We start from the raw sequence: 14,338 nt of genomic DNA, 5'->3' as shown, positions 1-14,338 counted from the left end.
TAGCACCCACCACCAGTATTGCTTTATTTGTTGAATACTTGATATAAAGAAAGATTAGAACCCAAGAGGCTGAATTTTTGTTAATCTGCATAGCAAGGGAATAAGAGAAGACAGTTAAGTTAAATTTGTGCAGGTGGCTATTTCACTGAATGTGATATTGCACCCACGTTTGCTTGTCTGCCACAGTCATTTAGTACACTGTTGTTTACTGCCCAATGATATTATCCTTGCTTCTCTTTTATTCCCTTCTCCCTTCATCAGATCTAATGTTCTTTCTGTTTAATTTCTGCAATCTGGTGTCCCTATATTTTGCATGTTTTCTGGGCCTTTTCAAATCCCTGTGTCCCTGGATCTTTTCCAGTTGTGCGTCAGCATGGGATGACTACAGCTGTTGTTGATTATTTGTGGCTTAGGGCCCTCAAATTTATCAGACCTCCTCTCCTGGTATGCCCTGCAGAGGACCTTAAGGTCCATGAATAATCATAGTTTAGAGGTCCTGGGCCTAAGGAAGTCAGATTATCTTCCACCAGGGCCAGGGCCTTCTTAGTGATGGCTCCGACCTGGTGGAATGCTCTGTCCCATGAGACCAGGGCCCTGTAGGATTTAACCTCCTTCCACAGGGCCTGTAAGACAGAGCTATTCCGCCTGGCTTTTAGTTTGAATTTAGCTTGATCTTTTATTCCCCTTCCTTCCTTCCCTCCCCCTCCCCTTTTTATGAAGATTACCCGCTCTGGGATCCCACAGCTAATTCTTCCCTGGCCTCCTCGCTGGCCCTAATTTAGCTAGCTAGCCCAGGTGATCATCTAATGTTCATTGGATGGATTTTTCCCCTAAATTGATCTTTGGACTTTGAATTTATTCACGCTTTTATACTTTTATGTTTTTTGTTGTATCACAATTAAGTGTTTTAAATTTGTTGTTAGCTGCCCTGAGCCCAGTTTTCTGAACCAGGAAGGGCAGGGTATAAATAAAAAATTATTATTTATTATTATTTATCAATTTCTGTTTCCTCTAGGCAATGTGGAGAAAGCAGTGACAGAGCTGATCATAGATTTTGATGGAAAGCCAGACGAGTGTCCATATGAAGCCTTGTACAATGCAACTTCCTGCCATTCTTTAGACAGCCTTGCCAGTGGAAGATCTTCAGACAGAGATTCAGTGAATAGGGAAGCGGAGATGACCAGTGTTAAAGTGACAGGAGTGAGGCCTGTATGTAACCTGATGTGTGTTGTCTGTTTCCTTTTTATGGAAAGTAGTCTGGGATATATCTCCAGGCCTGTGCACTCTCCACACTGCAGTAAGTTGATAGCCTAGCTGTACAGTTTGACCATAATATTAAATAATTGCAACAGGCTTTGCTTACTGGGCAATTGGAAGCCACTCCCTGCTGCATGTGCTACGCGTGATGTTCTCCCAGAGCTCTTGAGCATTATAACTTCATGATGTGATGGCTATCCGGATTTTGGTGAAATTCTACACCAGTATATTTGGCTGTTGAATGTGTTCGCTGTAATGAATCTCTTCATGTTGCTCCCGCTACCTCAGGTTGTTCACTGAGTTACAAGGAAAGAAGCTTGTGCAGAGCATGACCTTCATTTAAATATTTTTGTTTTCCATCCAGCTTTCCTCCATCCAAAGAATGTTGAATGCCAGGCTTCTCTGTCACATTGTTAGTTCGTGATTGTAGTTTGGGAGCAAATCAATAATTTACAGAATTTGTAGATGCAATCCAGTAGGGGGAGCTTGGGGGCTTTACAGGATAATTGTATAGCTTCAGTATAATTATATAGCTTCCCTGAAAGCAGTCTTGCCTAAAAGGATCTGCGTTTGCTGGATCTAGTATCTCAAGGTCTGTACGGACTGTGGAGCAGATACAGTTGTGTATTGGAAGCATGCTACCTTGCCTTCATTACTTAATAGCTTCATAGAAAACTGTAGAAATACACATTGAGCAATAATGGAGCAGAGAAAAACAGACAAAAGCTAACAGCTAACTGAGAAGAATAGCACTATAGCCTAGTGCAGTCTGGAATCTACTAATAAAGCAAAGATTGATTACTCCATATCATAAGCATACAAATCAATGCAAAACCACACAGTGAACTAAACTTGAACATGGATTGGTTTTGCATGGGCAGTCTTTGTGTCAGACAGGCTCATCTTATATCTGGGGCAAGAAGAACATGAGATGGACACAAAGCATGGCAGTTAGATGAGGATGGGCCTATAACAGGGAACACTGTAGCAGCGTGTTCTTGTTACTCATACTAGTGAGCAATCCTGATCAGGAAGCCTTTTATACAGACCAAGGAAGAACCACATCTTCTGGCATTTTAGGCAGCTTGCTTGTTGGGTGCCTTCCTTATAGTGTCTTAATTCGGTGTGTGCATGTCGATCTATAACCTTGCCTGACTCACAGCAGCAGAGCATATGCCCTCGCTGCCCAGGGCGGGCACACTTCCAAGGGGGGCGTGGCGTGGAGGGTGCCCTCCCAGGCACGGGATAGCTGCTCGGGTGCATGGAGCAATGTGTGCGCCCTGCAGCCAGGGGCAGAGTGAGCCACCGATGGCGGACATTTGGTGTGCCGCCTGTCTGACTGCCAAATGTCACCCCCCTCAGTGAAGACACCCGGGGCGGTCTGCCCCCCACTGCACCCCCTTCCTCCACCCCTGCTGACTCAGGTTCTATGTTCATTTCTGACCCACCCTGGCATTAATGTCTACTGGTGTGGTTTTTAGAAACACAATGAAGTTTTAGGATGTTAATGAAGCAGAATTTAAGGAATGTGCCCAGAGCATTATTTCCATGCCAACTTTCCATGTACTTGTGAAATTTAGTATATCCAATATCGGTTGCCTTAAACTAGCTATCTAAGTCAAAGTGCAAAGTGCATGCAAAATCTCTCTGGTGGCACTAATGCAAAGACAGATATTTTACTTATTTTATTTAAAACCACTTATATACTGCCTAATATTATACGTTTGTGTGAGTGCATAATGGTCATTTAAAACCAGCTAAAATACAAAGACATTAAAATCAAGACAATAAAGTATGATAGATACAGTAGCAAGCATAACCAGCTAAAACGCAGTGAGTCGGATAAATGTGCCCCAAAGGCCTGAGTAAGTAAATAGGCTTTCAGCAAGCAGTAGAAACACATCACGGTTGCCACTTGCCTGATTTATGAGGGGAAGTGGTTCCACAGGGTGGTGCCACAACAGAAAAGATAGGTGCCAGGCAGATAGTACATCACAGTGCCCCCGCAGTGAAGCTCTGTGATTTCAAAGCACTGCCATATCATCAAACATTAGCAAATTCTCTCTAGCCTGTCTAGTCATGAACTGTAACACAGTAATGAGATCATTATTTTAAAACATTAAATTGCCATCAACAGAGGTATTGAAGGGAGGCAAGGTCAGTTCTTCCAGGGCATACCTGCTGCTTCCAAAAAGATCTGAAAGTTGGGAATGAATTTGGCACAGGATACTGACAGCGGCTTTCTGTACTGTAGAGAGAGCGTCCGCCGCCTCCTGCCAAGCCTCCCCCTGATGAAGAGGAGGAACTTGTAGAGAAGCAAAGTTCGTCTTCTAAGGTAAGTGTATTGTTTCCCTCTGAGGGTCTGTTATGATGGAGGACGTTTCTTCAAACATTTTAATATCTTAGAAGACAGAAATATTTTTTCTACACTTCTGTGGTTATTATGAAAGTTAGGGTTGCAATCAACTAACTTTTACTTGTAGTAGGCCCATTGGAATTAATGGCCATGTCTAACTTACATCTATTAATTACAGTGGGTCTACTCTGAGTAAACATTAGCTGAATAAAAGCCTTAGTATCTTTCCAGTGCACCACCTACTTCCAACTCCATCCTCACTCTTGTTTAGAGCATCTAGATCTTTCATTCCACAACTGGCATTCTGTTAGACATGCACCTGTGGAATACAATTTTGCCTGGTGTATTCCTCGACCCTAGTTTGACAGAATATTTCTCCTTTGAAGAAATGTTCACATTAGGCACTGAAAACCCTGGTTCAGTTCAGACATGGTTTCCTGTAAATGCAACCACAATGCAAGGTGCTGGAGTTGGAAAAACACCTAGACATTTTTGATATTCTCATTCTCTGTGCCTATATATGGCCACACCAATTCAGCCCTTCCCTCTGGCATCACTTTTGACACCATCCCCTATATAGTAGTTGTATTTTCTTCAGTCCTGGTAATTAAATTTGTATACCACCTGTCATACTTGGATCTCAGGATAGTTCACAACAGATAATGTTGCAACTTGTCATTCTAAGGCAAGCGTGCTGCTACAAGATACTTACCACTTCCTGCATTTCACTAGTGCCTGTTTTACACTTTAAGGACAGTACAATAGCATCTTATGCACATTTAACTTGTGCCATTTCACCCTCCTGTGGTTGAAGCTGGCTGGTTGAAATTGCACAAATTAAATGCACGCAAGGCAGAGAGCTTAAAAGCTCTTTTTGCCCTGGGTTTTCCTGGCGTGAAAAGAGCTTTTGAGCTCTCTGCCTTGTTTACCAAGCAAGGCTCACTCAGCACGCAGGCTCTAGGATGCTTTCGCGAAATCTCATAGGGCTGTCTGAGTTACTGCAAGATCTCATGTGACCCTCCCCAGACTTCCAGAGCCAGCACACCGAGGGGGTCTTGCCCAGTAAGCAAGGCAGAGAGCTTAAACGCTCTTTTCATGCTGGGTTGCCCAAGCAAACCCAGTGCAAAGCCTGGGGACGGTTGTATGAGATCTCATGGAAACGTGGACAGCCCCACAAGATCTTGTGAGAGCATCCTGGAGCATATGCACTTACCGGGTAAGGCCTTCTTGATGTACTGGATCTGCAAGGGTAAGGGGTGCTTGTGTATAAGTAATTCCAAGGGGGCAGTTTGTGTATATGCACCATTTCCAGAACGTAACCCCCATATAAGGTACAGTTGTACTGCACTGGTACTAAAGGACTCTGAGGGCACTGCAAAGTGTGCTTCAAATTGCAGTACTATAGCAGAAAATGGGGATTTTGGTATGGGACATTTGAGGTGCAAGAGAAACAGCATTAAGGGACTTGTGGGTATAGTTGAGGCAGAACGGTAATGGGATCGTAGGAGGAGGGAAAGTGTTATCTGTCGGTAAAGAAGACACTGTAGCACTGAAGGTTATACTCCTGAGACTTCGATCTCTTAAGCATATTCCATGACCAAAAAGAGCCTCGTCAGTGACACTGCTAGCTTTTACCTAACTACACATGCCATGTGTGTGTCTTTGTGTTTGGTCAGGGTTTTGTCAGCAAGAGGAAGAGTAGGGGAAGCACAGCTGATGAAGAAGAGGAGCATCCTTATGAGCTGCTGCTAACAGCAGAAACTAAGAAACACGCTGCAACAGATAAAAAAACAAAAGGTAAAAGTTATTGCAAATATATGTAATTAGCATGTATTGAGCAGAAGATGAGACGTTCAAACCATTATTGTTTTAGTTGGGTGGGCAGGCTTATTTTGCAGTGACTGTCTGATAAGATACTTTTGTAAGATTTTGGTTAAACTATTTCTTCCTTGGCATCTTATTCGTGATGGAGTGTTCATTTTTCTGGTACCTGTGAAGACTATTAGTGTCTTAACCTTTTTGTTTTACAAAAGTTTTAATTTGGAAAAATAAAGCTAGGTGGAAGTCTCTCATCTGGGCAACAAGTCATTGGTATGCAAGGATTAGTGGAACAGCTCTGATCAAAGTATCTACCAATGCACCAACTGATATGGCTTCCTTTGACATAATCTGCTCTTTTTGTTGAAGCCAGCTGGGAAAGTAATTAACAAAGGAGAGAGGCAAACACATACAAACAAATCTCCTATTGACCCACCTAATGGAAATTAACTATTCCCTCATATTCGATACTTAATTAATCTGTCCTACAGGAACCCAGCTAATGTGTCTTGCATGTGATTTTATAACTGTGATGTTCTTTGAATTTTGTTGTTACAAAGCTTGCACCCTTACTACTTCAAGTGAGAGGTAACTTGAGAGCACTTCATGTGTTACATTTTCCTTTAAATATATATATATATATAGAGAGAGAGAGAGAATATTATTAAATGGTCAGCTCATAAAACATAAAATTCAGAATAAATGTCCAACCCTGAATCAAATAAATTCTCTAAAAATATTACTAAAACAAAAATATATTCAGCAGTTGACAGCATATCAGAATGGTGGGTCTATACCTGCTTTCAGTAGGAACAATAGTCTAAATTACTGGTGGCACTAGGCTAAAAGCCTTGGTTTGCATGAAAACTAAGCACTGCTGTTCAAAGGACAGCATGTAAATCATGTACCCTGCTCCTATGCATATTGATTTGAAAGAAAGTCTTATGTTCAGTGGGACATACAGGCAACCCCATATGTACGTGTGTTCAACTCTTGCATGACTGCATATATGTGCAGCTCCAGGAAATAAATAAATAATTCAATTTAAACTGCAAAAATGGCCCCAAAACAGCACAAAGACTGCAGGAAACATGTTGAAAATGGCTAGTAAGTGCTGCTTGTTTTTAAAAGGGTTTCCAGAGGTTTAGAGGGTGTTTACAGGCTTTTTGGATTATGTTCCCCATTATACATCTAGACCGGATAGATGGGAGGTGGCCTGCTCTTGATGGGGTTACACTCCCAGCTTAGGGGTACTTCTAGATCCATCGCTTTTGCTTGAGGCACAGGTGGCTTCAGTGGAGCAGAGTGCCTTCCATCAGCTTTGGATGGTGGCCCAGCTGCACCCCTATCTGGATAGGAATAGCCTAACTTTTGTTGTCTGTGCTCCAGTAACCTCTATGTTAGATTACTGCTATGTTGGGAATCTGGTGTGAGAGACCTACATAGTTCCACTCACCACACACAGGTGTCCCAAACAGTTCATTGGTGCAGAAGATAAAAGCTTCAGTAATACAGTTCCGGACGTTGATATATACCTAGGTTTTGCAGATACAGATACAGGTATATAAAAGTACAAGGAACCTCTGTTACCATAGTAATTCAAAACGTAATACAGACGCCAACTCCCTTCACAATACTCACTGACTTGACTAATAAGCTGACAAGGAGTGCCTCTCCCCATATGAACTGACCCAGACCCTATGACAGAGCTTTCCAGACTTTTCATGTCGGTGACACACTTTTAAGACATGCATAATTTCACGACACTAATTCAGTTTTACCAGCAAACCGGAGGTTAAACGAACCCCTTTCTAGCCCTGGGAGGAACACATGGAGTGTTTGCATGACACACCTACACACTGCAGCCGACACACTTAAATGTCACAACACACAGTTTGGAAAGCTCTGCCCTATGAAAGACATCTGAGGCCCATGTCTGTGTGCCTCTTCTATCAGAAAGTAGATGATGAGGATTGAATGTGGGGCAATGCTATCCTACTGAACTATGGTCCTTCGTAGTTTTATGCAGCCCAACTTTTACTGTTGTACTGCTGATAGTAATCTAGTGTTGTGACATAGTTCCCCAATTTTGACAGTTGCCTCCAAACAACTGTCTTCCAGGTAGGATTTATGTTGCCTTTCCCCTACCCCCATTTTCTTTCTGAGCATGATCTACTCCTTTAGGTTATAAGCGGTTCTCCACGTGATGGAGGAAAAGTTGACACACTGCTTTGTAGGGCTGGAAAACCACCTGTCTGTTTGGAAACTGTATTTCAGTGATGCCACCTTCCACTGTTGCCTGCTGCCCTTCTCTTAACTGTTACTGGCCAAGGACAGGAATTCATAGTTCACATGTTAAATATTTTTATTTTTAAATTCTTAGGTGAATCATCTTCAGGTCCTGCCAGCAGTGTCCAGCCACAGGTAGGACAGCATCGATCCTTAATATGCCTTGAACCTAAATATAATGGCTATAAACAGCTTGGGAGGGAAATCTTAACATTTTATGTTTACTGTAGGAGCAAAAACAATTTGCAGCTTATATGCAAGTTAGTCAGTATGGGCTTAAATGGCAAAGGACTGTACATGAAGTAAGTGAAAGAAGGAAAATGCCTGTGACTTCTTCATGTGACGTATTTGCCTAGTGGGGAAAGTTGTAATAAATTATGATGGGAAGTCTTAACATCATGTTCTTTGAGATCTGATGGGTTATTTGGAAAATGGAATCAAAATGGAAACATGAACTCACTATTATTTACTTATTCAATAAAAAAATTATATACACTGCAGCTGACACACTAATGTGTTGTGACACACAGTTTGGAAATCACTGTTTTATAGAGAGATACTTTACTACTGGGCTACTTCTTCCCTGCCAAGATGTACTTGTAAGTTAAGGAGGTTATGGTCTTCCTGTAATGCCTGCATGTTTTGCAGAACAAACCAGATGGAAAGCCAAGTATGGTACCTTCCTAGATTAACTTTCCAGTATAAGCAACAGACATATCATTTATGCATGTATTATATTTGCATCCCATCTTCCACATGCTCAAATTTTTATCCACATAACAAGCTTATGTACCTCGTACCTACGGGACCGCCTCTCCTGGTATGCCCCACGGAGGACCTTAAGGTCCATATATAGCAACATGCTAGAGGTCCCGGGCCCTAAGGAAGTTAGATTAGCCTCAACCAGAGCCAGGGCCTTCTCAACACTGGCTCCGGCCTGGTGGAATGCTGTGTCTCATGAGACCAGGGCCCTGCGGGATCTGATTTCTTTCCGCAGGGACTGTAAGACAGAGTTGTTCCACCTGGCCTTTGGCTTAGAATCAGTTTGATTCCCTCCCCCTCTTTCTTTTTCCTTTCTCCTCCTGTGAAGAGGTTGCATCCTAATGTTTTAATGTTGTATTTTAATCTTTTTTAAATTGTATTTTAATCAACTTGTTTTTCTTATTGGTTGTTAGCCGCCCTGAGCCCGGTCTTGGCTGGGGAGGGCGGGGTATAAATAAATAAATTGTTGTTGTTGTTGTTGTTGTTGTTGTTGTTGTTGTTGTTGTTGTTGTTAGACAGGTTAGGACATGTTTGATGAATATTGCTGTGGTAACATGTTCAGGAAGGTTTGTCATGACCACCAAAAAGGGAGATGTGAAATCAAATGTAACAGAAAAAAAGCAGAAAGTAGTACGGTCAGGACATAGTACAATATGTGTGTACAACTGGCATGCTTGCTGGTTTGGTGTGCAATATGGTGCCAGGCATCTGGTATTAGAGTTGGCATTTTGAGAATCCCATGCTTCCACATTCTAAAAACCATATTTTCTAATCATCATGGTTGTAAAGAGCAGCTTAGAAATAAGCAGGGAGCATCTGATTTATCAAAACAAGGAGGTAGGCATTTTCAGGGGCTCAGGGCTCCAGTGATTCCCATGCTATTTTCTTTTCCCTTAACCTTGTTCATGATCTAATTCATGATCTAAACCAACGTTTTGTCCTTTTCACCCTTCTATTCCTTTCTGCCACTTGTCAAAGTTCCCACTTATACAAAGTCACATTTTGAAACCTTGGAAGCGGGATACATAGAAAACATTTTGTACCTAGTTGCAGGAGTATTATTCTGGGTGTAGAGTTTGTGCTTTGGCACATGCTGCTTTGATAATGGCATTGGAACTTAAATAATATAAGATCCTTTTGCAGGCCTGGCCACGAAAAGGTCAGTCTTCCCAAGATTGCCAGTGGCCACTGAATTGCCAAGCTTCTTCTGACTTTGCTTCTAGTCATTCTGAGCAATATCCAAGTCCTGAATCAAAAGGTAAGTGCTCATTCAAAGTCTTTCCAATTTCACTGAAGTGTACTTAGAAAAAAGCAACACCAGTTTTTTCTGATGGAAAAGCATAGTTTGGAGTGTTAAATATGGAGCATTACTAAAACGCTTGCAAAGGTTTCTCACAAGACTTTGCTCATGACAAACAATATTTTTCTGTTTGCTGTTTTGCTTTTAGGAGATGGAAAGCACATCCACTGTTTCACTTGAACAGTGACCCTATTGTTGGGCTTCATTGCTGGCTTTGGGACAGTCAAATGTTCCAGTGTGCAACACACACTGTCAGCTGCTTCTCCACCCTCTGAACGCAGTGCTGCTAAATATTAACATTACGTATAGATACCACATTAAATAGTCTCAGTCCTTGCACAAAAGGTGGGAAGACATTCTGCACTTTCATCTCTTTCTTTCCTCTGACCTTTAGCCAAGGCTGGATTAAAATGGTTGTGGATCCCGGTGCAGTTCCCAAAATTGGGGCCCCCTTCCTCTAAAAAAAGAACACATGAAATAAGGTACCAAAAAATAAGTATTGTAGTATCTTAAAGCCTGAGAAATTAATTATGGCATCATATTTTGTGGACTACAAAATATGCTCTGAGCCTGAGGAGTTTGACAGCTCTCAGCAAACCCCAAACAAAACCTTGATAAACAAACAAACAAACAAAAAATACTCTGAGCACATGCAGTTTCACATTATAAACTCCTATAAGTCATAATTGTTTCTTGTTCACTTTCTGCCTTGGGCCAGTCACCAACTCTCAGCCTAGCCTACCTCACATGGCTGTTGTGGAAATATAAAAGAAGCTCAAAAGTGGCTGCAAAGGGGGACTTAGGGCTTGAAACCTAGGCATAACATTTTGATTCCTTTAACCGGCATAACATTTTGATTCCTTTAACCAAGAGTGATATGTACTATAAAAGGCCATGTTTTTGGTCCTGCCTCTTTCTGCCCTTTAAACACCACCCCGCATTTAGCTATTAAGGACCTTTCTCTTGTAGTGAGGATGCTAGGTGGGGGGAGGTCTTTGAATTTCACTTTTACCTATAGTGAGTATTGGAAATTGTATTAATAAAACTGTCTCTTCACTACAAACTTTTGAATAATTCATATCTGCCAATGCTTTAAATCAGGTCCTCTTATTTGATACTAGACTTATGTTTTAATTTGTTGTTAAGTGTCACGTTTCAGCAGCAGTTCATATTGCAAGCAATAGGGCAATCCACTCTGTGTAGAGGAATTTGTTAATGAGAAGCAAGCTTTTGGTGGAGTTAACCTCACTACACAGCTCTTATTTCTCTTGCATAAGGAGGTGAGCTCAAGCCACTAGGGAAGGAAGCAGCTGTAGGGAGGAGGGGGAAATGTTTTTGAACTTGCAGGTTGTTTGCAGCTTTTATTTTTCCCCACCCAGTGCTCTGTGCCAAGGGTAGGGAGTGCTGCTCTAAATAACACTTTGGCCTTTATGGAAATATCTTGTGTTCCAGGAGTCTCAGCCTGCCCCTCTCTCTGCAGAGTATAGTTAGCACTTCTCCAAACCTTATATAGCAAGGGCTGATTGTTAGTGTTAACAGGAATAAAATGAAACGGGGCGGGCTGCCAGATTGCATAAATCAGGCCAGTGTTTGGAATTTCATAAATGCTCTGACTTCGGGTACGATCTGAGCACTCAGAACAATACTGAACTGTTCTTTTTAATTTCTCCCTCTCAGTGAGGGAAAGCCGAAGCTCTGTTTCTTAATTTCTGTGTTTGGCCTTTGTTTTTTTGTTTTGCTTCCATCTTACCGAAGACCAAAGGAGGAGCAGCAACAGCCAAGCAGATGCCCAAGATGTCCAAGTGCTGGATCAGTTCTCAGGTCTGCTGCATGGTTCTTCTCCGGTGTGTGAAATAAATGAGGACCCTTTCAGACTTATTTCTGCTGTGGGCAAAGGAAGTACCGAGGGGACTGCTATGCAGCTTGAAGATGTTGAGGAATCCATATCGGTACAGACTAGCAGTGCAGACCAAAATAAAGTGGTCTATTCAACTGTCCGCCATACCAGTGACAACAAGTTGGACCCTGAAACTTTAGCACATCCTCACTTGCCACAGCACCCTGGTGGTGCTGAGGAAGGAGACAAGAGCAGTGTTGTGGGCAGAATTTACCCAGGAGGCAAGCCCAGAGCAGAACTCAAACTTAGCCGTAGCTTGTCAAAATCGGACTCTGACCTCTTGACCACCTCCCCAACAGAGGACGATACTATGGGGAGCAGAAGTGAATCACTTTCCAATTGTAGTGCTGGAAAGAAAAGGCTGGAGAAATCACCTTCATTTGCTTCAGAGTGGGATGAGGTAAGGCTGACCTTGACCTTATAAATCTGTTTTTGGTGGAATATTGTTGCAAGAGTTGATTTTAATACAGCATTTTGGAGGGTAAAAAGATTGGAGACGATGCTTTTTTGTCATATCTCTGTTTTACTTCCCCTTTTTGTAGATAATTACAATTTATCCTCATAAATTGAACCTGGAGCTCTGAACATAGTTGGTGCAGAATTGAGGGGGGGGGTGCTTAAAAGATATTGTTAGAAATTCAGGTTCAGGGTGTGAATTCCCTTGGCTTGTCTGCGACTTTGTAGAATGAATTCTGTACTGCTGGGGTGGGGGGTGGGGTTGGGGGGGAGGAAGCTGAAAGTGCTGGAGAATCAGTTGTCACATTGGAAAAGCTTCCACAGCTTAGTCTCTCTAGAATAGCTTGTAGAAAAGAGTGGGTCACATATCTAGGTCACCACTGTCTGCTTTGTATAAATGAGAAGTCATCAGTAAAGATGAGGAGTTCCTAAATACTTTTGCACAGGTAGCATAAAGGAACTAGTTCAGAAGATTAATAGAAAGCCAGCTTACTGTTACATGCGCAAGACCACTAACTGGTTAAACTTGCTGATAGAAAGTTGCCTTAGTGAATAACTCAGCTAAGATTAAGTGTCCCTCTTGAAGCTTCACCACAGCATTACTGAAGCATTCTTCAGTAATGCTGATTCTACGGACTCTAAAAGTAGAGTCACATGAAAGATGCAAGTATAAACTGCTTCTAAATAATTAAAAGGGGCTCAAACTCCAACTGAGGGTCAGTTTTGAGGAACTACATGTCCAGTCTAAAACGAATGTAAAGGGAATTCGCTTGTCTGGCAAATTACATCCATTGTGAAATAATGGAGTCACTATTTATGTAAAAGAATCACTATTTATATAGTTCAGTGGCATGTCTTTGTAATCATAAGAAATAGATTAACCTTTATATTAAATGATTCTGCACATTTGGGAAGATGACAATTTATTTAAAATAACAGGAGGACCTGTCCTGTGCCCACCTAGCCAGGGTGACAGTGGGATATAGTTTCCAAAAATACTGTGAACATGGGATTATTTTGGAAGCATTGTTCTAACTGAATCTAACACTATATGCATTCTGTGTCTTATTTTTGAAATACCGGCAATACTGTCTATTTTTAAAAAAGTACAACATTTTCTTTTACCAAAACTACATAGGTAGCAAATAATGAACCTGAGGAGGGGGTGGGCTACTGATAGAAAGGAGTGGGGGTGCAGGGGAGGAGAGGTGGGATTAAGAGTTCATGACTCCCTGTGTGTATCTGTCTTCACTTAGGACTTTCATTAGCCCAAGCAGTGTTATGCAAACAAGTCCATATACGTATGGAGTCATATGCCACAGCATTTTTCTTCTTGCTTTGCCTGCAAAAGGCTAGTCCATCACATGACAAAAGTATAGGAAGTTGTAGGAAGAAAAATTGGGAGTGGAACACATTTAATCTATAGTCGAGGTCTAGAAGATTATGCTTGCAGATTTTGTGCTAGCTCTGAGTTCATTGGTTTTGTGGATTCAGTACACTGCCCTTTTGCGCTCTAATGTTTTCAGGTATCTGCAATACACATGCCTAAATTTTCACCTGTCAAATAATCACCTCTATGTCTGGCAGCTGAAGGAAGTATCAGGCAAAATGAATATAATCAGCTGACTGCAGAAAAATCTGTTTTACAAAACAGCAGAATTGTTTTTCCACAAGGAATTGGATTCCTTTAATATTAAAACAATAAAAATACCTGTACCTAAGCATCAGAAACAAATATTTGTTTTATCAAGGTGGGTGGTTATGCACAGTGGTGTGTTCTGTTTGCATTGCTGTGGATTAATGCCATGGCTGATAATTTTGTACTGTTTGCTGGAAGTGCTACATATGATTCAATTTATGTTAGGGGTAAATATATTACATTGCATATAATAACAGTTCTTGGTCTGGAAACTGTCTCATGCATTGCAAAAATGAATACTGCCATTAACACTTGCAGTTTTGATCTTAGTTACTAACTCCTATCTAAATATTTTGTGTTGGAAAATTATAAATGAGTGCAACTGCTGTCTAAACTTGTATATAGTGGCCTTAAATAGTTCAAGATGTTCTGTTTCCCAAACAGGGCATTTAAGAGCTTTCACAATACCTTTCCAATGATGTTTTAATGTTCAGTCTGTTTCTTTCAGAATTATTGGTTACATCATCTTTAAAGACTCTGATTGGGGTCAGTGATACTTGGACT

At 41.4% G+C, this 14,338-nt stretch overlaps 1 protein-coding gene across 13 annotated transcripts in view; it reads left to right on the top strand.

Annotated features, from left to right (window-relative positions):
• The window catches only part of ANKS1A (ankyrin repeat and sterile alpha motif domain containing 1A), a 117,436-nt gene that overhangs the window by 39,187 nt on the left and 63,911 nt on the right, over positions 1 to 14,338 (top strand). For all 13 annotated transcript variants that reach the window (XM_081195802.1, XM_081195799.1, XM_081195794.1 and 10 more), the window contains 6 exons: positions 1,016 to 1,209; positions 3,512 to 3,592; positions 5,290 to 5,410; positions 7,815 to 7,855; positions 9,626 to 9,740; positions 11,538 to 12,079. In XM_081195802.1, coding sequence (XP_081051928.1) covers positions 1,016 to 1,209; positions 3,512 to 3,592; positions 5,290 to 5,410; positions 7,815 to 7,855; positions 9,626 to 9,740; positions 11,538 to 12,079 — 1,094 coding nt within the window. The remainder of the gene's footprint in view (positions 1 to 1,015; positions 1,210 to 3,511; positions 3,593 to 5,289; positions 5,411 to 7,814; positions 7,856 to 9,625; positions 9,741 to 11,537; positions 12,080 to 14,338) is intronic.

Source organism: Podarcis bocagei (genome assembly GCF_964188305.1).
Source record: "Podarcis bocagei genome assembly, chromosome: 5".
Lineage (NCBI taxonomy): Eukaryota > Metazoa > Chordata > Lepidosauria > Squamata > Lacertidae > Podarcis > Podarcis bocagei.
The sequence above is the reverse complement of the archived record's forward strand: the minus strand, read 5'-3'. Positions and strand labels throughout refer to the sequence as shown.